Raw genomic sequence first — 27,706 nt, 5'->3', positions numbered from 1 at the left:
CTGTGGTCCCCATTTCATCTCCCCCATCTTGAGCTCTGCAAGGGAAAGGGAGGATGAAAAAAAATGTTATCTCAAGATCTTCTTGATCCATTGGAGATCCTAAGATGGAGGATTATAGACTCTGTTTTTTCCAGTCGAAAATGAGTCTTAAACTTTGGAGCAGCTACATGAGCATCTTTGTTAACCTGCATCCATCCTAAATGTAGTGTTTTACACACTGTGCTTCAGTACAACTATAGGTTAACCTTGAAGGGACATAAAAATACAAATGTCTTGTTTTCCTGGACCCTTGGGCTGCCTCCCTGCAGTCCCCAATGCACTAACTCTTAGAGGCACATGCCAGCACTTTAAAGCATCTAAGGCTGAGTGCTAAAAGCCTTCATCTAGGATGCATATAACAAAATAACAGTAAATGATGAGGCAATCATGAAAAACTCAATGTAGGTAAATTAATAGAAAACTCCTTAGAAAGCCGTGGTTTCTTAATGTACTAAACCAACAATCTCAAGTCAATAAATGCAATAATGCATGCATTTTTAGACAGTAATTTAACTATACCAAGCCAGATTACCAGGTCTATCATATTCTGCTTTGTAAGAGACTTTCCTGGCATTTACTCAGAGAGATGAAGGCACCACAGAGACCTGACAGTGGGAAGAAATCGCAGGCAGACCAGGGAAGGAAAGGTGTTTGCAGAGCCCTTGACTGGCCTGCAGGTCTGGGTGTAGCGTTTTCCTTAAAGTCTTGTTTAGGAAGAATCAGCCAGCTTGAAGATGCAATCTAGCTGTTTTGCTTTGCTCCTGAAATGCAAAACTGCTGAGCTGGCAAATAGCAAGAGGTTGCTGTGTGATGTGGTGTTTGACAGCACTCAACATCAGTTTGGGGTAAAAATTCCGTGTGTTAGGAAGAGAGGGGTGGCGATATAACAGCAGTGCTGCGACATACCAAAGACCAAGGTTAAAGACGGGTCTGGCTCCTTCACTGACCCGAGGCCCCGTGCTTGGTCAGGTTTGTGTGGTGGCTGCAGGGATGGTGCCACTCTGGTCTTCCCAGTTATGATTTCAGCGACTCCCTTCAACCCAAGTCTAACACCTTGACTGTGGACAAGGAGAAGCAGAGGGATTACTCACCATGACATCGATCATTGGCTGACCTTCTGTTTTCCTTATGCCCAGGTTGCTCTGCTTCTAGAAACTTCTAGAACGCTTCTAGATATATTTTCCTTTCCTCCATGTCTCTAGTAATTCATTTCTGCCTCTAATTCACGTCTGCAATCAGAGAGGAGCCCAGTGATGGCCACAAAGGCTATCATTCACTCCTGCCTGGTTTTGACAAGCTGTTCTCATATATGCCATGAGCTCAGCACAAACTCTGGATTATAACCAGTCTCGTTTCCCAGCAGGAGATAACCTCTTTCTCCTGGCCATAGCTTTGCAAGAGAATGAACACTGTTACTGGTTGCATTTGTATGCAGAGATGGATCCAATTCCATGATAGTCCAACTTGGTCTGGCTAAGGTTTGCTGCCTACAAAATGAAAGGAGAAAATGAAGCAATTACTCAAGAGGAGTTTAAAATCAATGGCAAAATTGCAGGTGATACTTTTTATTGATCCAAAATTACTGCTAACGTCATGAGTCCGCATTTTTCAAAAGTGCTGATTAAATACTATATAGGGCTGTGGAATGAACCCCAAGTGGGAGCTCAAACCCCCAGCATCCTGAGGAGGCTGATGGCAGCTCATTTGAAGGTTGGTTCCCAGATGTTTTGCTGTGGAGTGCTGAGTTCTTGGGTCTAAATGAACATAAATGCTAAACCCACCAATGCAGTGAGAGTATCTCTGTCAGCTGTGGGGCCATGTATTGGTCCTTACGTATTAATCCAGCATGAACTCTTGTTTTTTGACTGGCAGCAGAGAAAAAGTCAACTCAGTTTCTATCCTCTGTTAAATTCAAGTCAAAAGCTGAAAGTTTTGTAAACCTCCCCCAAAGTCAGCCTGGAAACATTATGGGTTTTTTTGTTATCGAATATGTTTTTAATAGATGCTAACTGAAAGTAGTTATGAAGCCCTAGGAATTAAAGCACACCGAGTTATGCTGTTATGGCTTCCCAGAATCTTTGTCTCTGGTTGCAAAGCCACTGTTCTCTTCCCCTTCCCCCTGGGACGAGCAGGGCGTCTGCCCCATGCTCCTGTCACCCTTAGCTCTCATGATTGCAAGCTTCGGGTCGTGTTGTGGTGTGTGGCTGGATTACCGCTTTCCTCATGTTCATGTCACGACAGATACACCTTCCACTGAGCCGAGGCTCATTCACCATCTGCTTGAGTGACATCTAAGTACCGCTTCTCCGAGACGCTCTGCGTCACTCTGCATGACTTTCTGGTTGAATGAGAACATGATCTTGGATTAGCTGACAACATATATCTCTATATATGTCTATATTTCTTTTGGACTCTTTTCCTACCAGCTCCTGCAGACCCCAACAGCATTCTCCTCTGCAGGGATTGTACTTGCATGTGGTTCCAGGTGGCATTTCCAATGAGAGAATTGCATGGCAGAAGGGAAAAGTCAATTAATTGTTCATATTGTCTCATGTCGTCAATGTTAAAACAAAGAAGTTACATCAGGTGTTGGGTTTTTTCCTGAGTAGTGAGTACTCAGGAGCAAAACCCACCCAGATCTTTACTGTTCATCAAATTCCTACGAGATTTTTTAATGTGTAAAAGTGTTGCACCTCATGCTATCAGGCTTAAAACTCTTCGCTCATGTTCCTCACTGAGTTCAACGCTTTCTTTTTTTTGCCTTTTGTGATTCTTGCGAACATTTGCAGCACATTTATTGTGGGAGTGAAAAAGGGGCCCCAAAAAAAAGGCCCTGCTTTATTTGGTGATAGGCAACTGGTTTCACACCGAGATCAGTGATGGGAGTAACTCTGCAGAGGATGAGGCACAAAGAGATGGCTTTGAATTCTAAATGTTGGTGTCTTGCTGATTCATTTTTGTAAAACTTGTTTTTTAAAAAGACCGGGTAGTTTGAAGTGTTAGTACTACAGAAATGTAGTAGTTTCCAGGAATATTCTTCCGTAAAATCAACTAAAATAAAGAAAAAAAAAATCCAATTGGCCTATTTAGGATCAAATGATGAATAAAATTTCAGTGTGGTTTCTAATCCAAGAAACACAGAATGAGAATTGCTTTTAAACATTTGATTTGTTCTGTATGATGATTATGGTAGCATTAGGGACTAAGGCTTACATCCAGAAAGGTATTTAGGCACATGCTTGTTCCTAGATTCCTGTGTGGATTTCTATGTCTGATCTGATTTTCAGCTACGCTGAACATCTGTTGGTCCCATGGCTTTCAGGCAGACTCTGCAGGTGGGCAGCACACTGGAAATCAAATCTCCAGTCCTTACCTACACAATGTCACAGAATTAAAAATGCATCTTTAATTGGATTAATTCTGCCTTTTCTAACTTGATCATGGACAGGTTTTTTTCCCTGTCAAATGTATATTTCAGTGTGAAATTGTTGCCCAGCCAAGGGCCACAGAAGCCTTGCTCTGCAGCCTGGGAGCCACTCTCCCCATGCCCTGATTGCTTCATCAGGGCAGCAGTGCCTCCCTGGCATCCCGGGAATAAAATGTGGAAAATGCTGCCTAAGCACCTTTCTCTCCCTGTAAATGTTCGACATCTCGCAATGTAAAGTGACTTTGTAAAAATAGCACCTTCTTACTCAACAAATCTGCTCCCTGTGTGTCTTCGAGTCACGTCCTCTTCCTTTCCTGACAAAAACGAATGTCTGTTCCCGTCAGCGCAGGACAGCTGATGCGGCTGGGGAAAAGGGAGCTGCGTTTTGCTTTGCCTCAAATATCAGCAGCGCATTTCTGACCGAGGATCCTCGTGACAATTTTGGTGGCAAAGGGAGGACTCTTTGGCTCTGAATTTTGAGGTGGCGTTGCTGAGAGACAGAAAAAAGACAAACAGGTCTTTGGTTGGTGACCTGGAAATCAAAATTCCTGCAGTGTTCTTCCCACAGATTGAGTCAGAGCATTCGCAGCAAAATGATAAGTGGTGACTGCAAATGGTACAGAGTATTGGAAATTAAATCCGTGTTTTCACTCAGTTTTGGTTTGCCTATACATAAAATATCAGCTACATGTGCAAGTGTCTTGCACTCTATTATTAGTGTATTTTAATAATTAAATGCTATTTAGAAATTATCAAATTATCCAAAACTATTTGCAGTTTGGTTTCACCAATGCTGCTTCTATAAAATTTGCCCTTTTACAAAGAATCACAAATTTTTTTTGTTTTGCAATTTTCATATGGAAATTAATCATCTTCATCTGAGTGAAAGTTTTCAATTACAAATTTCAGAATTTGGAAAATAATAAAGTCGAGTCAGCAAACTATTTCTCAGCGAGATCATCTCTGTTTCTGGAGAGATCTTCTTTTTGAACCGTATTTGCAAGGTTTTAAAGAAATGGGATCCTAATAGAAAAACGGCAATGAAATGCCATATTCTGAAGTTGTAAAATTTTGCTTTGCATGTTTATGACACCCGTAGCGGACCTGTAGGTAGATGTTAGCTCGCTTGTAGATTGAAAGGAGTTGTATGTTTAAGTGTTTGCATTAAAGTATTTGAATACATGACTGGAAAAAGAGGAACTCTTTGGAATTTATAAAAGGGGCAGAACGTGGTTTAGGAGGGAGGAAATGCAGGAGCTGAAGAAAGGGAAAGGCCAGGTCTGAGCGCCAGAAGTGAAGTGACTCCAAGAGAGTTAAAAGTTTAAGATGAAGGCTTTTTACAATTGGTATTTTCCTATTAGATATAGGGTTTTGGAAGGCAGTTGTGAAAGAAAAGCTTCCTTGCTCGTGATCGGAGCCGATCAGTGATTTAAGGACTCATAACCTCATTGTTTAACGTCATTCTGTCCCGCCAGCCCTGGCATCCCACGAGGGGCTTCTGTTTAAGTCCTCATTATTTTCTCTCTTTTAATAATCATTTCCATTTCACTCATTATGGCGGAAACATTTCTACAATGCTTTCTTAAAAAAAAAAAAGAAAGAAAATAAATATATATCTTTAAAAAAAAAAAAAGCCAACAGCAAAACTACATCTCACTGCTGCTTGGAAGTGCTCTTGGTTTCTAATGGCTGGTGGGGAAGGACTGCGTGGTTTCCAGAATGACTCCTCCTGCTGTCTCCTTTTTGTCTTTGTTTCAACGTGTTTCTCTGAACAGTCAGAAGGTCAGTTTGAAAGATCGTGTCTTCTCCAGTCCCCGCGGTGCTGGCACCAAAGGGAAAGGCTCTCCACAGGCTCAGGGCATCCGGAGGTCCCCCAGCGCTGACCAGAGCATCGAGGACAGCCCGAGCAAAGTGCCCAAGAGCTGGAGCTTTGGAGACCGCAGCCGAGCCCGGCAAGCTTTCCGCATCAAGGGAGCGGCATCGCGGCAAAACTCCGAAGGTGAGGGCTCGGGGTGCCACGTGGGACCCCAGAGCCATGTCTGGTCCCAGTGTCTGCTACATCTCCACTTAGGAAGGGCAGAGCTGCACGCCAGAGGGCTTAAGTAGGGCCTCTTCCCCTTCCAGTCCTTTAGCTCGGATATAGGAGTGTAATAAGAGATAAGAAAACCCCTACTGACATCCACAGTAGTGTTTTATTAATATAAAGGTGGGGAAAGGAGGAAGAGTCAGGCATCTAGGGATGGATGAGAGCTGCAGTGAGCATTGCTGGATGTCACCTTAACACATCTTGAGACTTGCTCCCATTGGGATGCTCAGCAAAGACATCTCTAGAATTGCTGTTTGTGATCTGACTCACCTTTCCTCTCACAGCAGCAGCACAGGAAATAGTAACGGGTTATCTTTTATTCCTCCCTCTCCCAAATCCAGAAGCAAGCCTCCCCGGAGAAGACATTCCTGATGAGAACAAAAGCTGCAACTGTGAGTTTGTGACGGAAGATTTGACACCAGGACTGAAAGTCAGCATCAGGGCAGTGTGGTAAGAGAGGGAGAGCGGAGGAGTGGTCCAGAAAAATAAATAATAGAGAAAAAAAATAAATTTAAAGTCCAAAGAGAGGTGGCAAATGGTGAAATGTCTGTGCTGCAGGCTGATTTTCCCCTGGGTGGCCTGCCCTCCTTTACAGAAAATTCTGCCAGAAAGGACGATTTTTGCTGAGGGAAGGAATAAATGGAGAAACAGGAAAATCCCCTGCAGGGATGCATCCAAATGATCGTTCTCACCAGCTCTGAGATTTAGTGCTGACATTTATAAACATGATGCAGAGCAGCTTGATAGCCCAAGGGGCATCGGGGACCCCCCATTGCAGACAGGGCTTCAGCCACCAGCCCCCGCAATCCCCTTCCCCTTTCCTATTGTCACATCCTCTTCCACACCCGCAGGGTTGGGATTTGTTCCGTTTTCCTCCCAGAGCAGCTCCCTGTGTTGTTTTTTATCCGCCACTAAGCAGGTCAGGCTGCAGCCCAGGGACTAAATTTTGCCTTTCCTCTCTATTTCCTGCAGCATTATGAGATTTCTCGTCTCCAAGCGCAAGTTTAAGGAAAGCCTTCGGCCCTACGACGTGATGGATGTCATTGAGCAGTACTCAGCTGGTCACCTGGACATGCTTTCCCGGATTAAAAACCTCCAGGCCAGGCAAGAGACCCCTCTCTTTGCTTCGTTTATTCACTGCTTTTTTCATTCATCATGGGTGTATTGCCAGGAGAGAGACATTTTCCTTTGCAGCTACAACTTTTTCTTTCCTAAGAGAAAACCTCAAGGAAAACATCGGTGCTTGTGGCTGGAACCTATGGGGATGAGCAGGACAGGGACCACAAGCAGAGCAAGTCATGTTATGCCACTAAAATTGCTTTACTGCCCACCCCAGGTCATGCACACAAAAATCATGGTTCATCTTCCTACTTCATGGTTGGATTTTCTGCCATTAAGGTATATCCTAATATAGGATATATATACATGAGGCAGGTGTGCATCTCTGTGGTCCATCTGGCAGGACAGGAAGGGTTTAGTGCCCCAGTTTTAAGGCTAATCTGGCTGATTTGGTGCCTTTCTGGCAGGGATACAAAATAAAATCTGGGCTGCTGGTTGTGACCCTGCTGCTATGGGGAGAGGGTGAAGTGAGGAAGCAGCGGCTTCATCCCTCTGTTGGGATGCTAAGCTGTTTTAGGAGGAATCCTTCCTTGGATGGCACAGTCTGTCAAAAATAAGTGCAGATGGGGATTTCTCATCCGAGCCCACCAATGTACGTGTGGTTTAGCCGAGCTGCATTTCAGCTTCTGTGCTCAAATTTTAGGGGGAGATTAGTTAGTTTAACGAGTTAAGAAAAGTGAGAAAGGGACAAAGGAACCAAGAAAGGCATTTAAAATTTAATTTTCTCCTGAAAATAAAAACCAGATGAATTTGGTTCCTGTAACAGGATCTGGGAGCTGCATTTCAGCTTCTGTGCTCAAATTTTAGGGGGAGATTAGTTAGTTTAACGAGTTAAGAAAAGTGAGAAAGGGACAAAGGAACCAAGAAAGGCATTTAAAATTTAATTTTCTCCTGAAAAAAAAACAACAGATTAATTTGGTTCCTGTAACAGAGGATCTGGGCTAAACCATTGTGTCTGACCACTCCTCCCTCAGCCCTGATCTCCCACATTGAAAATGAGACCCTAAACCCCCAGCACCCCTAGCTGTGCCAGCTCAGCAGAAGTAGCCTCAGTTCTGCTGAGCTTGAAGGACACCCAGAACAGAGACAGGGCTTGTCCATAGGCTATCTTCAGTCAAAATAATATACCATTTACTTTTATACTTGGAGAATTAAAGTATTTCCCTTGATGGCTGTGGCAGCCCAGCTTCCTCTCGAGCCACTGAGGAAGTTTTGCTTTAATTTCAAACCCATCTAGGACCCTGGTAGAGTCAGCAAATGTGCAAAAAAATGTCAGGGTATGCAAGCAGCTAATATGAACCCCAGGAATGGAGTAGGAAAATGGTCTTAGGAAAAAGAGGGATCTCTCTTCTGCTGTTAATCTCTCAGAGACTGTTTTAACTCTGCTATTTTTGATGTTCGAGCAGCAGAGGTAACGTTCTCAGTGCTGCTGCACACTGCGCGCTTCCCATTTCCAGACATGCAGCCAGAAGGTAACTTCTCCCTTGTGATGGAGACTAAAATATCCTGGAGAATTTCCCATCTTTGAGCCTCTCACCCCCGTTCAGTGTGAATTCAGTGATTATAGATCTAAGATGTGTGGCTGAATCTAGAGAGGGAAGAGGTAGAGAAGGCGATTTATATATCCTAAATTTAATAACCTGAAACATGAGGCCTCTGGGCTGCCTCCACAGTGGGTAGTGAGCCATTGGGGTTGCCATCTCCACTGGCTCCAGGTGGGACACCCAAATTTTCAACCCCCCAAGTTAGTGTGGCAGATTGCCTCGCCATCCACCCAAGTCACCCATTGCCGATCCTTTGGAGTGATGTGCTGCAAAGGCAAAGGGGTTTGGTTGGCTGCTTTTTGGAGGGGGTTGAGGTAAACGAGCAGCAGCTTTCAAACTCAATTCTCCTCTTAGCTGTACCTGTGGGACTGAGAGGCTGAGGTTGCTGGGGCTGGACTAGGCTATCCACCTCAAAGCAGAGACATCAGGAGGACCAGGAGCTGCTTTTTGGATTTGGGATCCAGGCCTACCAGGCAGCTTCATTGGTTTCACTGTCCCCAGTGAGCAGGAGACCAGTGATGATGATGGGAGCAGACTCCTTTGGGGTCATCCACTGAAGCACTCATCATCATAGCCAGATAGGCACCAAGAGGTCCCATGGCTGGTCACTTGCCTGGTAGAACTGTAAGGGCCACCTGTAGTCAAGATGGCCTGGGGTAGCCATGGCCAACATTGAGGCACGACCAACTGGCACTGGAAGTACAGTGCACCCATGCAGTGGAGCCCAGGGAGGGTTTCACAGGGCAGCTCAGAGGAGAACAGATATTTTTATTTCCCTTTCCTTCAGCAATCAAAGCCCTGTGTTCTCCCTGCCAGCTCAGCTCAACAAGGCTGGCTGTGACCTCCCGTAGCCAGGGCTTTGGTGGATTAAAGCTGCATTCAAGTGAATTTCTGGAGTGTTTACATGCACTTTCCTCTTTAATCATTAATGCCTCTGTCACTGTGGTGTGTCTGTAATGTGCTCTTTTCAGTGTTGTGTTCACACTGTCTCGTGTCTCATCCTGACTCCTTGCCAACCATGGATGTCTCCCATTCATTGAGTTACACAATCCCGCGGCGTAACTCACTGACTCCAACAGCTCATGCTTTTCTGAGCAAGCTGAGGATGTGTTATCTAGCACTGGAACGGAAAGGAGAATGAATATATGTTGTTTCATATCCAGCCACCTCAATGGGATATTGCTACACATATGCAAATATATTCCAAAGGGTGAAGCATGTTGCCTGTTATATCTGGGGTGGGGGGATTTCCTAATGATGTTTCAGTGGTGCCTAAATATCCACATCTTACCCTGGGGTGGGTAAGACTCTGGCTTTCACCAACAACCCGGTGGTAGGACAGAGCCTTCTGTTTCCAGCGGAATATATTTTCATCTTCTCTCTCTTTTTCTCTCTGTCGTTCTGTTTTTCAGTTGTTTCTTTCTGCAACTTTTCTGACCAACTTTTCTCTCCGTGTTGCTTCATTATGCATTTTGCTGGTGTCTTTTTTCTTATTTACTTTGCCAGGATAGATATGATTGTGGGTCCCCCGCCCCCTTCAACTCCCCGGCATAAGAAGTATCCAACCAAAGGACCCATGTATTCTTCCAAAGAATCTCCCCAATACTCGCCTAGGTTAGGATTCACCAAAATGCCGCTTTCTCTGGATTTTTCATTTGCTTAATGTCAAACCCCTTTCATGCCAGTTATATGACGGCATTTATCCCTTAGCAGTGCAGCTTGCTAAATCGTGACTTATAAGGGTTTGCTACTCTGGGTATGCTCTGATTTGTTTCAGCAATGAGTTTTCGCACTAGGCAAGCCAAAGGTAAAAACAAAAGGGACGTTCATGCAGTCATCAATAACCATCAGTTTCTTCAGCTAGTGTACTTTTTATTTTCAGTCTTCTTCTAGGTGTTAGAAAGCAAAATTGTTTCTTTTCAAAATCTCTTATTTTATAAGCCTATCTTCAAATGTAAAAGGTGAAATATTTACCCACAAAGCCAATGTAAACTGAACTATCATTCTAAAAGATGAAACACTCCACGCACAAGTGAAGGAGCCTCTGTTCGCAGTTCTTTGTGCTATGAAATCAGTTCACTTCAGTGGGCAAAGTAAGAATGAAGTGTTTCATACCCAGGGAACACAGTGGTCTCTTTTTCTTGCTGTTTCAACTCTACCGACCACCATGTGTTAAAATATTACAACCATGGGACTCATATTAAAAAAAAAAAGATATTCCTGATTTTGCAAGCAAAAAGAAGAGCAGGAGTCAAACCCAGCCCGTAGTCATGCAGTGAGATTTTTCTCATTGCCTTTATTAAGTTCTGTCCTAAGGTAAAACTTTACCTGAAGCTGATGCCATGAGGTATGGCATGAAATGTATTTTCAGTGAAGTGCCCATTTTAGGGCATTCTGAGGTCCGGTCCGCAGGGCCGTGAGCTAAACTCTGTCTTCACCTTGTATTGAAACCGCCGGAGCCCGAGGCAGTTGTAAATATTTGCCAGAAAGTAATTTTCCATGCACAAATAGTAGATGATTTTTAAATGCAGCAAGCTTAGCTTCAAATATTTTTTTTCTAAATATACTTGCCCTCCCCAAGAGCTAATACGTGACAAATCTCTTGATTTTTATTTAAGCTGCTCTGAGTAATCTTCACCAGAGGAATGTGAGTAAAAGGAATATTGAAAGCTTACCTTTTCCCACTCAGCTAGCTCAGAGATTAAAAAATATACGAGAATTTTCCAGAAGCACCAAGATTTATGCTTGGAAAAAAGATGCTCTCAGAAAAGCATTTTTCCCGTTTCTCCTCCCTGCCAAATGATGAGGTCCAAAACTAGTCTTCAAAAATGAAATAACTTTCTTACATGCAGCAGCATTTTGATTTTAAACTAAAAATACATGTTCAAATGGATTTTGTTGTATTTAACCTTTAAGATTAGGTGTGCAACAAGCCTTCACTGGCAGCAAGATTTGATTGATGGATACTAGGGGGGAAAGCCTCAAGCTGGGATATTTATTTTATTCACTCTAAGTCTGTTGCTATATCAGCCTAATGTTAATGACTTGCCCCCACACACATTTTTTACAGTTTCTAATGCTAAAGGCCAGATTAAAAATCTGTTCACACATGCCCACTAGGCTCCTGGGACATTAAGACTTTTTTTTTAATAATTGCTCTATTTTTTAATCAATTTTCTCATTTCTTCTTTATTGAGCTGTGGCTGAGAGGCTCCAGAAAGCAGCAGAGTACAGAAGGCTGCTGAGATCTCTGCTCCCACCCATTAAAAGGCTTACACTGTGCTTAATTTTCGGCAGCTGCATCCTCCCACAGACACCAGTGGGACTTGTGAGGGACTCGAGGTGCCCGATGGATGGGAACCAGAGCTCTGAGCAGCCCTGAGCCCAAATCTAAAAACTCTGGGTCAGGCTCTGCTGCTGCCATGGCCTTCATCATCTTCCTGGACAATATAGTATAAGTCCATGCCATGGGTGCACATGGTGTGTGGTCCCTATGGACTCCACCAGCCTCTCCTCCTTAGGCTTCACACCCTTATTTTAGCCAAATGCTGCCCAGATCATAAGAAAACCTCCAGTAAGGGAAAAAAACTGAGTGATGTCCCATGAGCTGTCAAAACCCCATGGATTGTATTGGGGTGCTCTAGTGACAAGGGTTCAGCCAAAAGTTTCCTAGGACACCTTCATGGATGTCCGTAACTGTGGTTTGGCTGAAGGTGTTTGCTCCATGCACACAGACAATTTGGATTAAATTCCCTTGATCAGCTGAATTAGCATAGAATAGGTGCAACCTCAGCTGTAATTTTTAGAGAACAAATATTGGTCAAAACATGTCTAGAGCAAACTTTATTGCCAAATGAGGAGGTAAGTAGCCAGTCCTGTGACATGGATGAAGGGGGTTTGGCTTCAATGCCTGGATTGTGTACAGAAAATTATAAGAGATAACACAAAAAGAAAAGAATTGAATATATATCCCCAAACACTTCATTTTTATCTCATTTGAGCCGTTTGACCTTTTGATGTCTGCTTCTGGCCCGAGGGTGACATATTACACCTCTTTGCATGCACTGTTAGCATGAAGCATAATGAAGCATGAGAAAACCTGCACTGTGGCTGATGCAAGACTTTACATTTTTTTTGTATCATTAGAAAGAAGGAAAGATATCGAAGTTCACTTTAAAGAGCAACCCCCTTTCTCTCTCCCTCCCAAACTAAGACCCAGCAGAGCCTATTGAGGACAGCAGGTGGCACAGTTTGTCGTACATCGGTAGGAATTTCTGAATCGTCTTCTGCCACGAAAGGAAAAACACGGGGCTGATTCTGCCAAAGCCTCGGCTGAATTCTTCCCTCTGCACATGTGTATTTGGTACAGCCAAAATAAGTGTTGGGAAGATACAAGGCCTCTCCATGGGATGCAGTGCAGTAGTGAGGTCTGGCATTTCAGAAGTGTCGTGGTCCTTTGGCATGCAGTAGGAACATATACACTATCTCCCTCTGCTTGCAAAGGTGGAATATGTTCTCTCTTCTTCATCTTTTGAGCTTTGCTACCCAATTTGGACAAAGACTCTCTTTTGTAATGGCTAAAAGGACCTCCTGCTCTTTCCAGTCCTCAGCTAGGTACAGGTGGGTTGGGAGCTCATGAGGAAATTCCTCTCTTTGCTTGTACCAGATAAAGCGTAAATGAAATCTCTGTGCTTTGCTGAGTGTGGGAGCACCCTCCTCTGGTCTAACTTCTGCCATGGGAAGGAAGCAGAGGGATGGGAGACCTCGAGCCTATTTTCTCCCATCAAGAGAGGACTTGGTTCACCTTCTTCTCCCCTCTGTGCATTGAAGTCGGTGGCCCACAGCTGCCCACCACACAGTCCTCAGTGCAGACCAAGGCAAGATCTGGTTCTGCGGTTTCTCAGAGCTGTGGAAGATGACCATAGTCAAGACTATGTTAAAGTATAGACACAAAGGGAATGAATCAGGTAGAAATTCTGCTGGGCTCTGGTATCAATGGTATCTGGGCAAAGGCTTCTGAATGCTTTATAAGTGAGCTCTGTGAAGGGCATCAGTCCTGCTTTTAAATCACAGCAGGTCTACAAGCAAGTTGTGTCCAGCCTGAAGGTGATGGAAGAAGTCAGTGCTCTTCTATATGATACTGGTGGTCACTCCATCTGTGAAGCACCAGCTGGCCTCCTGTGCTTCACATGGGTCATGTAAGGTTCACTTACTGGGTAGCTCTTCTCTTTAAGGACATGGAAGAGAGCAGAATTTATGCCTTAATTTCTGCAGGATTAGAAATAGGGTTGCACAAGACTATCTCTGCTGTTACGATACACCGTGGCACAGCAATGTTCAGTTTTCCTCTCTCTGTTACAGTCTGTCTTGCCTCCCTGCTCTACTCAGCAACTGTTGAAGGACATCTCATTTCCATTAGTGGACGCATTTCAGTGTTAGTGATGTGCTGAATGGGACACAAGGACAGAGCACCCCGATTGTTCTTGGCCTTCTGCAATATCCAGTAGCGTTTAGACTCTGTGCCTCTTTAAACACATGTTCATTGTTTCACTAGTCTACTTGCTTGTGCATACAGGAGAGGAGTTCGTACAGTGGCTGTACTACGCCTTGACTTGTGATTCCAAACCAAGGTAGCCCGAGGTATCCAATTCAATACCTCTTTGCTTACATGGTAGCAACACTGTCGTAGGATTTCTTGTGCTCTATGTCATGTCAGTAATTGCATCCCTTGTGGGGAGTTCCTGTACATCAGTGATTTCCTTCTCCCATTACAAGAGAGAAATAAGGCATGCATATTCCTCACACTTGTGATTATAGCACTTGGTGCTCCCTGTACTCCTGTGCTTATATTGATAAGCAAAGGATCAAACACGACTTTTTAAACAGAACAGTATTCTGTCATATCCCTGCCCAAATGAAGTATCTTCTGGGATCAAAGATAAAATCTAAAATAATTGATGGCTTCTATTTTCTGTCTTTGGTGTGATGTGCTCATCCAGTTCATTTCCTTGAGCCAGGTCTTCTGGTGCTGTAACTGCTGTTGCTCTCATATAAGCCAAGGGAGCCACACTGGCCCATACCCACCAGTATCTGTCCCTTAATGTCAACAGCCAACATATGTATTAAGTCTCTGTCAAATGTAAAGACAACAAATGGCTCTTGTGTTAGAAATACCCTCACGTCTCATTCCTTTCCTTGATTTTTGTTTGCTCATTTTCCCCTGTCTGTCTGCGTTCAGCTCCTTCCTTTTCCTCCTCCTGGTGCATGGACCCATGGCCCACACGGCAGAACTGCGTAAGAAGCATTTTGAGTTTTCCGCTCAAGATACCTCAACTTGGTTTCAGTCAGAGTAATTAACCCTTCTTTTCCCCCGCCACCCTTACGTTTGGTGCATTATGCAAGAGTAAAGTTTGCCTGATGTAAAATTAGGTTACAAACTGGGCTGCCATTAAGAAGCTATTCCAAAACTGAGTTCCTCCCCTGACTTTTGAGGGATCAAGAAGCTCTGGTGGTTACTCTCTAGAAAATTTTTATTTGGTGCCTCAGCTAAAATTGAATTCCAGCTTCTAAACTGGCTCTGCCCTCCTTCTTCCTCTGCATACAGAGCTCTATATCAACCCAGGTGTTTCTAGACTGGGAATGAGAAATTGCAAATGTAATGTGTAATTACGTTAGTGCCAAACAACATGCCCAGTAGCTTTAGCTGCTGATTTGTGAGTGTGTCCTCTGTTGTTACTGGCTTGGGGCCCTGCTAATAGAAGGCATCTAATGTTACAGGTGTGAATTGCCATAGCATTGAGGTGAAGACAATTTGGTAATGTTTGGTGTGTTATGACCAAATCCAGCCTTGATGCAATTCCACTAAAACAGCACCACACCTGTTTGGATCTTAGGGCAAGCAGCTCATTTTTGTGGACATGAGAATTACATATTTACATTTGCATTGAGGAGAGGAAACTGCTGCAAAGACTGAAAAAAATCCCATTGACATATGCTAGGCAGAAAACTTGATCTTCCCCCAAAATAATAATTTCTCAGTACAAATAAGAAGGTAATTGATTTGGAAGAAAGCCAGCTAAAGAAATTCTTTGCAGTGGGTAAATTTACTGTGCATAATGTGCCAGGTTTTATCTGTATAAACAGAAATAGATAATTTCAAACTCTGCTAATACTGCTCTGAACTTTGCATCTGAATTAACACTTCAGTGCCACTGCGTGTCTGTGAGTAATTTGGAGTGTTAGTTGGGAGAGAGGCTGTTGCTTTGTCCCACGAAGGCGCGACAAGCGGAGCCCTCCTCGCCTGCTGCCTCCAGCTGACTCCAGGTCCTTTTCCGGGGGTGGGGGGGCAATTTTCTGATCCCGGTAGAGTTGACCAGATCGTTGGGAGAGGATCCTCCATGACTGACAAGGATCGGACCAAAGGGCCAGCGGAGGGGGAGCTGCCTGAAGACCCCAGCATGATGGGCAGGCTTGGAAAAGTTGAAAAACAGGTATATTGGGTCAGGAGTGGGGTTCTTATCAGATGGTGTTGCATGCGTTGAGTTGTTTATTCCTTGCCTTATTTCTCCCTCATTTAGGAAAAAAAATAATAAAAGCTAAGAATATTATTGAAAAAGAAACAAGGTGGATGTTATGAAAGTGCACTAAATGTCTTAGAAGCCTAAGTATAATTTTCAAAACAGTCACTTTGGAGTTTGTGGCATGTAGTCTTTCTTTTTTTAGTGAGTTTACAAAAAAACCTACATTCTTTTTAAAAATGGCACATTAGTTTCTTTGCCACCAAACTCATGTTTCAAATGAGTCCATGAGCCTGACTGCTGTAGGTGCTGGCCTCAGTGAAGATTAAAATCTTCCTAGAGGATAAGGCTCAGAAATCTCCATCTGAGCCCAGGCAAGTGCCAAATGCAGTGAGGAGCTGAAAGCCACAGGAAGGATACAGGTGTGCTTCAGCCTTCCTGGAATTTGGTGCACATCAAAAAAGGTTATAGGAGCTTAAGGAAAACCCTGTAAAAAGGTGGAAAATTGTTGGTTCTTTTTTTTTTCAGAAAAGGGTAATTAAATATTCACTAGAAGTTTCAGTTTGGTGTAGGTCAGTGTAGGCAGAGGTCATCTATGAAGCCCAGAGCCACACTTGTGCCTAGATGGGTTGTACGATGCTTGTACTCAGGATGTTAATGTGCTTCAACCTGTATGCAGCACTGGAACTGTGGTGTTTTGCAGGTTCAGTCGATGGAGAAGAAGCTGGACTTCCTGGTGAACATTTACATGCAGCGGATGGGCATCCCACCAACGGAGACAGAGGCTTATTTTGGGTCCAAAGAACCAGACCCAGCACCTCCCTACCACAGCCCCGAAGACAGTAGGGAGCACATTGACAAGAATGGCTGCATCATCAAGATCATCAGGTCCACCAGCTCCATGGGTCAGAAGAACTTCTCTGCCCCGCCAGCCCCGACCAACACATGCCCACCCTCAACGTCATGCCAGCAGCAGGTCTACCAGCGGCAAAGCCATGGGTCCTCGCCTGTTGGAGACCCTGGCTCGCTAGTCCGCATCCCACCTCCACCCTCCCACGAGCGTTCCTTGTCAGCATACAGCGGCGGGCACAGGGCGAGCGCAGAGTACCTGAGGAACGAAGACATTACAACCAAACACCATGAGAGCGCCATGAGAGACAGCGACACGTCCATCTCCATCCCCTCGGTAGACCACGAGGAACTGGAGCGCTCTTTCAGCGGCTTTAGCATCTCCCAGTCCAAAGAGAATTTGGACATCCTTAACAACGGTTGCTATGCAGCCGTGGCCAAAATCAGACCTTACATTGCAGAAGGGGAATCAGACACCGATTCTGACCTCTGCACGCCCTGCGGTCCTCCTCCCAGGTCGGCCACGGGCGAGGGACCTTTCAGTGACATGGGCTGGTCAGCCCCCAGGCAGTGAAGCCTTCTCGCAGCCGCCGAGCCACGTCCGAGCGCTGGCAGCTGCCCGCTCCAGCTGTCCACGCGTCCAACTTCTCAAGGAGATTGACAGCTAAGGCTTTCCTCCTTCTAGGACATCCTTAGCTGGCGGATACTTTCTTGCAGCTTACTCTGGGGGGTAAAACGAGCAGGTCCGAGCCTGCATTTGTGGAAGAGGTCACGGTGGTGAGCGAACTGGAGCCGTGAAGTCCAGATTTCTTTCATACTCTCTTTCTAAGATCATTAGGTGAAATTATTTCATGGTGCAGGGTAGGCAATTTGCATTTCTTGGGAATCTTCAGAAGTGCAGGGCAGGAATAAATCACCCGGCCATGGCTTTTGGAGGTCACAGTAATTGGTGGCTGACAAGTCTTAGCGGAAATTGCCATGCCATGGCACTGGTGATTACACCTTTAGGTCTTTTGGAGTTGTGGAATGAACACGTGTCTGTTTCTGGCTTAGATTTCAGGTCACGTGTAATTATGGGGGGAGGGTTGTTACTCTGTGGTTCCTCATTAACCGTCAGGAAGGTGGTATAATTCCAATATAATACATGGAAAAATTGCGTAGGACCCTGGAGGAAAGGGATGGTGGCTGGAATATTGGCATGAACAGAAGACATGGCCTCAGAGCGGGACAAGTTAGGATACCAAGAGCAGGTTGGGAATTATTGCATCTTAGGAAACTGAAAAACTCAGAAATATGAGCTTGAGTGCAAGAAGAGAGACAACACAGAGGGCAGGGAAATGAGACAGAGAAGAAGGGCAAGAGATTGCGGGGCTGGGATTTTATGTTTTAAACCATGTATTATATTTAATTATCTCTCCTCCCGTTGACAGCAGACTTGGAGATGCTTTGGAAGCAAAGGCAGCCCCTCTAGAGGGCTGCCACGGGGTGAAGCCATTCTCATGGCCCACAGTGCTGTTGTGGAGGCACAGCCACACGGCCAAAGGGAGAGGGTGGATATGCAAGATGCTATGGTCACGCGTTGCTGCGAGTTAAGTGCTGAGCTCCATCCTTTTGAAGCCCTGTTGGTCAGAACAGGCCCTTTTCTTACAGTTTGCATCGTGCCTGAACACTTTTGCACACACTATGCCCCGTGAAAATCTTCCCTTTCTTCTTCTGCCCTGCCAAGAATCACACACCCATCTTCTCGGGACATCCTTCGGTTTTGTTTGGAGCCCTCAAGCTGAGTTAAGAGGTGCTTCTTCATTTCTTCGTGGTCTTTCAGAAGCCTCTTACCTGTGCTTGCCCGCAAGTTGTGCCAACCCAAGTCTGTCCCATTTCGATGTTGTTAAAGTACTTTCTCTTGGAAAGATCTTTGTGTCAGTACCGGGGTCCTCAGCAGCGCATTCAAGCTGGGGGAAGACAAGGGGAAAAGTGATGCTCAAAGTTTCTTTTGGGACCAAAATGAAGTCACAAAGTGATCCTTTACATGGATAGGTTGGTTGTACTTTTCTTCAAGGAGGTGTATCAGGAAATGTGTGTTTGGGATCCATCTCCAGGGCTGGGACACCATGGCCGGCATTGTGCCTCTGAACCCTCCCATGTATCTACAGCCCAAATCCGACGCGTGTTTTCTGCCAGGGCTATGTCTGTGATTTCAAACTCCATCTCTCCACATATCCCCATAGGCTTTGAGAATATTTAGGTGACAACTTCATTTCTGCGTGGCCTTTGAAAGGTTGAACGTTGACTTGCTTCGGGCAAAGGGAGAATCACAGCCTTTCTCTCTCCTCCTATTTGCTTGACAAGAGGCAGCAACCAGGGGAGCCCCAGTGCTATTTTAGCCTTAGAGGAGTTGTGGGTGCAGTCTGAGAGCTTGCAGACAGGAAATAAAACCATCCTTCTGCTGGTGCTCAGGACCAACACACTGCTCTTCACCTGAGATTGAGGAGTGGGGAAAGGCTCTGCACATTTTTTCCTGCTGTTTTTCACTATTCAGGAGGGTAACATTTTTTCTTAGCGGGAACCTAGGCTTCCAGCCATGCTAGTTCCTTGCTTTCCCATTTGATCATTTTTTTTGTTACCTCCTGCAATTTTTCCCTCTCTGCTTGTGCTCCCAAACACCTTTTGCCTCCAGTGACCACAAGAATGAAAATTGCATTGGGCAAGGCAAAAATCAACATTGCTACAGCCAGCTGCTCACTGCAAATTTTGTTCAAGCCAGAGGTAACGAAGATTTATTAACTTATTTGTTTGCAATTACTTTTTGAGGCCTGCTGGAAATTTGGCACAGAAGGGCAGAAATATAAAGGCAGAAACTCCAGATGAGGATGAGGATGATGTCGTATGGTCCAGTTTCAGCACAGGTACATGACTGGTCTTTAGTGTAGGTGGCAAAGTCAGCAGGACTTAAAGGCACAATTTTTACGGGATGTAATTTTCATCATATCCTCATTTTGAAGCCCTATCTGCTCTAGTTTGAATATCCATTTTCATAGTTCTTACTGCAAAAACCCTTTCTTCTGCCCAGTTGATGTTATACACTTGAAAGGAGATACTGCTGGTGTGGTCTGAGGAGGAACAGGACATACAGAAATGCAGCACAGATTCTATCTTGCTGCTACAAAATTCCCACATAAATTTTTTTGGAAGGTGGAGGACATATTCCACCTTTATCCATGGCATCCTTTCAAAGAAATTCTCACACATGTCTCTATCCACAGCCGTGCCATAATTTGTCAGGTCTCGTTCATCCAGGCAAAACAGCTTAACCTGGATTTTTGGTTTAACTTACACCAGAATTAGCTGTGAATAATGCTCCTTATTTCCGTGAAATTATTTATGCCTCTTAAATGAGAACAGAGCCTGCTTGTTGCTTATTGACATAAATAATTTCATTCCTATCCTAAATCCTGCAAAGTCTTCACTTCCAATCCCTCAGTTCCCCCATGCTTGTATCACACACTCCTGGTGGTAATCTCCCCAAAGGGGTGTTAACCACTAGATTAAAAGAAAATACATTGGTTTTCTTTTGCTAGTAATGCAGCCCTAATGATAAAGACCTTTGAAAGGATGGACAAGCAACCTTTGTCCCTCTGCTGAGTGTCTCTTGGGCTGGTCTTTGCTCCCCTGTTCCTCTCAAGTTTGGTTCTGTATTTTTTTGGAGAACAGAAACAAGGTTTAGACAATGCCAAGTGTGGATAGAGGAGACCGAGGACAGCTGAAGAAGACGTGAAAGCCAAATATCCAGCAGGCCACCTTGAGCTGGTCCAGGGCTGCCCATGCCCATGCGCAGTTGTGTGCACAGAGCCTGGTTTCAAGGAGCACCTGTGCTGAGCATGAAGCCATCACCTTGGGCCAGAGCCTGGGATCTGGTCGCCAAGAAGCTTTTGGATTTTTTATTTAATTTATTTTTTTTTTTTAGAATCTGGGTCTAGGTCTGAACAGAAACACTGCAAATGGCCCTGCCTGTGGGATGGAACAATCCCTGAGGCTGGGACCTGAAGCCACAGTCAGTTTTTGGATGCTTCAAGTCCAAGTGTGAGTTCAAGATGTCTCATGAGTTCATGTCTCCCAACAGGAGATGTGGCTGGAGATGTCGCAGTCTCTGTGCAGGTGGCCTTTCAGACGTGACCCCGAGACGCAGGAACAGAGCACTAGCCATAAATCGAATTTCCCAACATTTGGGAAGGGACTTTAATGTTACTCAAGTGCAGACTTTGTATGTGAATTTCCTTGTTGACTCATTTTCTTATTAATAATTTTTAAAACAAAAATGTCAAGGAACTCACTGAAAACAAACCTCTTGTCCAGCTCAGAAAGCTATTCTATTTCTTTAGACAGACTATGTGATAGATCAGGTTTTCTAAAAATGTATTTAGTTTCAAATGTTGCTTAATAGATCCAAATAAATTCTGCAGGGTCATTACTATTTACAGATAAATAGGTATATTTTTACATTTTAATTGATTTTTAAGATTTTAAATTATGTGAATTTTTAGAACGAGTTTGTATAATCTACCTGAGAAACCAGAGCATCACCTCAGATACAAATGCTCCCCTTCCTAACAGTCATCCAAGAGAAAAGAAAACCACATTTACTTACATTTTTCTCAAGAGGGAGCTACTGCGAACCTCATTTCCCTTATATCCTCAGACCACTAGTGGTCACAGCAATATTATTGCTAAAACCAAAATGAAAGTATTAAAAGATGAATTGAAATTCCTAAGTTATCCCATATAAAGACCCTTAGCAGTGAGTATTTTACTGAGAATGTTAAAAAGCCCAGGAGCAGGCTGAGGATTTCTGTTTCTCCATCCATGCTCATGTGAACCCTCAGGATGTGTGAGCCCCGAGCCTCCATCCTTTTCGTCCCAGCACGCCTGTGGTCCTCCAGCCCACGCCTGCATCCTCTCACCCACCGTCCATCATGGGTCACCATCTTCTGTTTTCAGCAGCTTCCTTTCCGTGAACCAGAAACAAGGAAATCAGATACAAAAGCTCCTTCACCTGCGAGTAACATTGAGGCTGCGATGTGGAGGGCCATGGGACAGGGGCAAGGGTGGCAGCCCCCTCCCCTCCCAGCCCCGCGTGGGTCACTGCTGCTCAGCCGTCTAAAAGCAAACTCTTGCTTTTAGCACACAGACACCCTGACTTTTCTGCATCACAGAGCAAAATCTGCTTAGAGCAAGGGTGTGGGTTGGTTGGGTTTTTAACAATAAAAATAGGGTTTTTTAAAAATAATAATAACAATAACAATGCATAGGAATCTTCTTTAGTATATCTTAGTGTTTGATGCCCCAGTGACACAATACTGCTTGCCTTATATTAGTGTCTAGAGGGAGAGGGATTACACACGTTTTGATACAGTATTAATCACGCTTATAATTTAGGTAGCAGCAAGGAACGGCTGCTGCAGGAGGAGCAGCCGGGTCCTTTTTAACATATGAATGTGCTTTCTGGACTCTCTCACTGACCTGTATTCTCAATTTTGCCTGCTACTGCATGCAGCCTGAGATGAGTAGACAGCAATACGCTCCAGCTGTATCTGCACTCCCAGATTGCTGTAGTACCTGAGGAGGTAACACCGCCAAAAGCATCATTTTTGGGAGGAATCATCTTCCTAGTGACCCATGCTATAGGGTACTGCGGTGCTTCTGTAGGTAACACTGCTATACCAAGTGTCTTTCATGCTGTGACTGATCATTGCCCATCCCTCTGGTACAGCATGCACGAACTCCACTTCTACTGCTTGTAACTAAGGGGTAAAAAAATCACATTTGTACCCGTGGTTCCTTGAAATGTGTACATGGGGAGGAAAAAATATGATGTGTGTTGGCTGTGTGTAACAACCTCTTTTCCATCGAGATGCCTCTGAAGATGAGCATTCCAGATACCCCTTTCTGACAGTTTGGAGGAGCAGGCAGAACAAGGCAGGCAGTGCCGGGGATGGAGGCCTGGTCTTCGTTTAGGAGGTGCCATTTGAACCCACATGTACGAGACTTGCCATATTTCTATGTTGATTCCCATAGGGTTCCCTCACCTGCACCCAGTCCTGGTGTACAGGTGTGCTTGTGCCTGCAGTGCAGCCCAAGGGGCAGGGGGAAATGCGACTCCCAGACTTTGGAGACTCCTCTTTGGAAATGTCACCCATCCCTGTTTGAAGCCACTGAGGGTCTCAGAGACCCTGCAGCTGTGCCATATCCATTCCCCATGGAAGCATCTCTCTCCTTGTGGAGAGGCAGAGCTACCTTTGTATCTCCATCAACGTTTTGCCTCTGTTCTCCCTGCTGTAATAACAGGCTCTCATGAGGCCTTCAGGGTTTGCCCACCTCACTGGTGTCTGCAGTCTCTTGTATTTCTTAGCACTGCTGCCATAATCTCGTTTGACACTGGTCGCACAGCCTCACCTTCCCTGTCCAGACTATATACAAGTGAAGATGTAATGCCAGAACTCTGCTCTGAGATTTGCTTTTGGCCTGGCGTCATCAGATGCACCAGGGAGCCTTCATGTTTTGTCAGCATGACAGTTTTGCTTTTTATTAGCAATTTATTTGCTTCCTCATTGAGCTGCCGTGGCCTCACCACATCCCTGGTTTGTTCTGCTGGAGCCTTTCAGCACAGGGATGGTTTTTGCCCCTCTATACAGCACCCTGCAAGGGTTTGTCCCTTGGCTTTAGCTGATGGTGGTGAAACAGGGATGAGGGTTCTGCTCTGTTTTTCATGTCAAGCTGAATGTCTCAGAGAAGAGCTTACAGGCTCTAACACTGGTGATGCTTCTGCTCCCTGAAGCAAGAGCTACTCTTGAGACCCCAGTCCCCGTTGGCAGTCCACGCATGTGGCTTTGCATGCCAGGCTCCAGCTTGATGATGGGGAGAAATGAAAAGCAGCTGGTCCAAGCTGTGCTATGTCCAAAGCTGCCAGTGAACCTGGAAGCATCTTGCCCTCCCCTAATTCCTGTAAATACAGCTGCAGCTGAATTGTTCAAGCAGCATCTGTTTGCCTAGTCCTGAGAAACTTGAGCTAACCGCAACTGCAAAGCTTTCCAAAACTCAGTGCCAAGCTCAGGCTAGATTTCACCTGCAGCTATGCCTATAATTTTAGGGCAGAGCTAATGGTTTCAGGTAGAAGCCATGCCAAAATCTCCAGATTAGATGGTTCTGGCCCAAAACCAAGGCTGAATGTCATGCTGACGGCAAAGCCTCCCCTGGACTTTCAGCTCCATTTGACACTGATGGCTGTGGACCTGGGGAGCTGCTCTCTCCTTCCCACTCCACACAAGAAAAGGTCAGCACAAGCCTTGCAAACCAAGATGAGAAAATGCCTCCTTTTTTTTTAGCATGCCATGGGCACCTCCTGTTAAAAGTAGAAGCAGCATTTCACAGTAATCCCTTAAACCTGACCAACACAGTGCCCATGACCCAGTGTTGCACATATGTAGTGATGCTCACGGAAGGGATTTATTACAGATGTGGACACAGAGGGCTCAGCCCTTTAGTATCTCTGTAGACACCACGTTCAGCCTTGCTGATGACCTGAGAAGTCATCAAAGCTGGTGATGGGTCTTTTCTGTCCTGCCTGGTTATTCGCACGTGTCCAGCATCTTCCCTGGAGCTGAAAATACTCTGTGCTCCTGGCACGATGGGGATCCTTCTGTGCTGGTTACTCTTCCCCACCACCCAAACCCTAAAATTTGAAGTTTCTTCATTTTTCCTTAAAAAATTCTCTCACGGAGTAGAGAACCTGAGACTTTCAGGAACACTGAGTCAAAACATGATATAGCTGATAAATGACAGATTTTGTTATTTTAAATCAAGAGCAGATTTTAAACATAGTTGCAGTTGCTGCGTGGTATATCAAATGCTTTAGGAGATTCAATAAATTATTCTTATAAATGTTTTATTCTTTTATCGGTAATTCATATAGGTGGGTGCCACTGTTCTTATACAGCAATGCTCCACACACTAAAACTATATTCCTGTTTCTCCAGTATAGACATTGTGTTTATGAAATTTATCTTGCTTAGTGTCACTTGGGCACACTATCCACGTATACTGCACACAGACTGCACATTACATGCCAAATGCTGATAGGTTTCACTCCATGTAATAAGCGTACATGCATTGAATAGACACCAAAGTGTCACCTGCCTAGTTTATGACGTGACTCAACGTAACTGGGAAAAGAGGAAACGAAGATCTTGTTTTGTTAACAAATACAGTGCATTTGAATACTTCTTAAAACAGATTTTAACAGGAAGCTAAAATAAGTGAGATTGCCTCTGCAATGTTACTTAAAAAAATACCTGAGCAAAACAAACACACACAGCCCAAAAATACTTAATAACTGCTGTATTTCTATATATTCTTCATTGCTGTCCATCTGAACTGTAAATTCTGTACAGATTGAATGAAGTTCACAGTTTATCTTTGTCATAACCTGCAAGATAAAAGGACAACACAACTTTGGCTGCAAAAGCGTGTGTGTGCATGTTGTTTGCGTACCTGCATATACGTATTGCTGTACGTAGATGTGTATGCAAACACGTGCATACATGCTTTAAAACAGATAAAGTTGCATCTGAGATGCACAGGGGGGGAAATGTTCTTTTTTGGAGGTGGGAGAGTGGGTAAAACCAAAACAAATGGCTATTTCAATAATGTATTTCTATCGAAAAGGAATATTTGCAAAGGGCATTGATGTGTAAGTGCCATCCCAAGGAGAAATCCCACTTCTGAAGGCAGCACAGGCCACGCAGTGAAGTGATGCTGTTGCTTTAAATGACAATTTCTTTGGCTTCCTTTCAAGCATACAAAAGAATATAGCGGCCAGTGCCAATCACAAGTCCAAACCAAAAAGACCATTCCTAGACGTGTGGCCAAACCGTTGTGCTATGCCATGGGAGAGCCAAGGGCAAAGGCTATGTGCTGTGACAGGGTGACCTTGATGGCAGGATCACTGCTTTTACCTTTGCCTACTTATTTAAAAAGCCCCTAGTTAAGAGACATTTAAGAATAGTCATCGAAAGCCCAGTTTTGATCTTAGAGTTACGAAAGAAATGACAAAGTGATAATCAATAAATCTGTTTTTCCAAGCAGGTCAGTGCCCAGACTCCTATTGCCCCTATACAGAGAATTCACCAACCTCACCAAATGAATCATCCCCTAGGATTTAATATTGCCCCTATTTTCACCAACAAGAGATCTATATTGAGTAGAACCTATCCTTCAGTGTTTAAATCAAACAAAGGCACAAAGAGCGAAACTTTCCAGCTAAATACTGCTGGATGCCATTGAAAAAATAGTAATCAGATTTTTGCATTGGCCTGATATTCAACTCTAGGTCCAATGTTACCAGTTGTAAGAGCCACTTCAGTCCCAAACATGTTTCTAAGCCAAGGGTACATCCATTGCTGGAGTGTTTTGCCATTCCCCTGAGATACCTTGAAGAGATCAGGGTTTATAACAGGATCTGGCTCGTTTGGCCTTAACTTGGCTAAAAATGGTTCATGCATTTGCCCTGCTGGTGAGCCGAGAGGTGAATTTCACATAGGCCAGGCCATCCTTGCCTCCCACTCGGAAAAACCTGGGGCTCAGTTGAGCATGAAAAGTTTGGTTGTCCTTTCGAAAGCAAAGGCAGCTGCTGCTTTGCTTCCTTTAATTTGCTCTGTTGCCTTGGCTTTTTTGCACTTTCGTTTCATCTCCAAAGAATCTCTCATAATGCCTTTGGTACTTATGTACAATTTTAAAACATTTTGTATGTATTGAATGGTACACACTTTCTCTTGTAAAATAGCGATCGGACTGTTGGGTTTTTTTTCTTTCTTTTCTTCGGTGAATGTGTAATTTCCTCTGTACATTTCAATCACGACTTTGTGCAATGTACATTTTATAGGGACAGATGCCAAGGGAATGACCTGTAGTTTTCTAAGGCGATAGCTAGAAGCCGAACGACACAGTCACAGATGGTTTTACATTAGCACCGCAGAAGAGCAACATAGCCCAGGCTTTTACACTGAAGCGTTGAGCATGACACGGCGTGTACCTTCACATGAATGACTGTGGCAGCTGCAAAACTGTGTATGTGTGATATTTAAAACAACAGCGATGGTTGCAGTCGGAAGGAAAATGGAGGAAAATTAAATAGTCACAATCATTAATTTAAGCCTCAAAGCATCAGAATGGAAAATTTGCATTCAGTAAAAATACCAGAGATTTAACCTTCATGAGATGAAATACACATTTATTTTTCTTTGCACTTCTTCTGTTCACTGTGTTTGTTTATTTCTGGTGGTTTCTTGGTGCTTTGGGGATGTATTTAATGGCTGATGAAGAGGAGCAAGGTGATGACTGAGGGCCTGACCTTTCCTGGCATGAAACCTTCACACCTCCCTTTCTTATTTTTAATGTTAGACAATGTTTTTCTTCCTGATGTACAAAATCAAGCTCAGAAATCTCAAGTGCCCTCAGTTACAAGGATGCTGTACCTTTGGAGTCCTTTAATAATACTGGTTTTCTTAAGGCTCAACATCAGCCCCATCCTGAGGGATAAAGGGTGGTTACTAAAGCTCTTCACCCCCCGTGCCAGCTTCTTATCTCTGTGCTAAAAACTGAGGTTGGAGTCATCGAAGTGGGCTCAGAGCCAAGGAATGGCACTGGAAAGGGGCTTTTATCTGTCCCACGAGTTATCTTGCTTACCATGCATCAGTCCTAAATTAAGAAAGCGCATGCTGGATTTTGGAGAGCTCTCCAGGAACGAAGTGGATGGACTGACAGTATTTTCTGTAGCAAGGCTGGCTGATGAAACAGCAGTTCCATTTTGCAAAAGGATTAAAAAGTAAAATCACTCCCTCCACACTGATATTTTTTTCCAGAATGATGAAGTATGAGAATCTAGATGAACCAGCACCTGGATTTTAAAAAGCCTGCCAGTCATTTGGGCAAGGCAGGGAAGGAGGCTTGGCAAAATAAGCAGTTTTCTTCAGGCCTAGCAGGGTTGTACCAGATGACTTGGCTCCAAGCCTTCAGCAGCTCCTGTCCTCCCCAGAGCTATCAAAGGAGGCCAGGTGCGAGTGTTTCCCGATGAAGA

General features: G+C 44.4%; 1 protein-coding gene across 1 annotated transcript in view; it reads left to right on the top strand.

Moving 5' to 3' along the window:
- KCNQ2 (potassium voltage-gated channel, KQT-like subfamily, member 2) overlaps window positions 1-17,155 on the top strand; it is a gene marked incomplete at its 5' end in the record, with an annotated part of 40,355 nt that extends 23,200 nt beyond the window's left edge. The window contains 5 exons of the mRNA XM_010180719.1: window positions 5,242-5,465; window positions 5,894-6,002; window positions 6,525-6,656; window positions 15,582-15,705; window positions 16,436-17,155. Coding sequence (XP_010179021.1) covers window positions 5,242-5,465; window positions 5,894-6,002; window positions 6,525-6,656; window positions 15,582-15,705; window positions 16,436-17,155 — 1,309 coding nt within the window. The remainder of the gene's footprint in view (window positions 1-5,241; window positions 5,466-5,893; window positions 6,003-6,524; window positions 6,657-15,581; window positions 15,706-16,435) is intronic.
- Between the last annotated feature and the right edge of the window lie 10,551 nt (window positions 17,156-27,706).

This window comes from Mesitornis unicolor, unplaced genomic scaffold (assembly GCF_000695765.1).
Source record: "Mesitornis unicolor isolate BGI_N332 unplaced genomic scaffold, ASM69576v1 scaffold3710, whole genome shotgun sequence".
Taxonomy (NCBI): domain Eukaryota; kingdom Metazoa; phylum Chordata; class Aves; order Mesitornithiformes; family Mesitornithidae; genus Mesitornis; species Mesitornis unicolor.
Note: the sequence above shows the minus strand (reverse complement) of the source record. Positions and strands in the feature narration are given on the sequence as shown.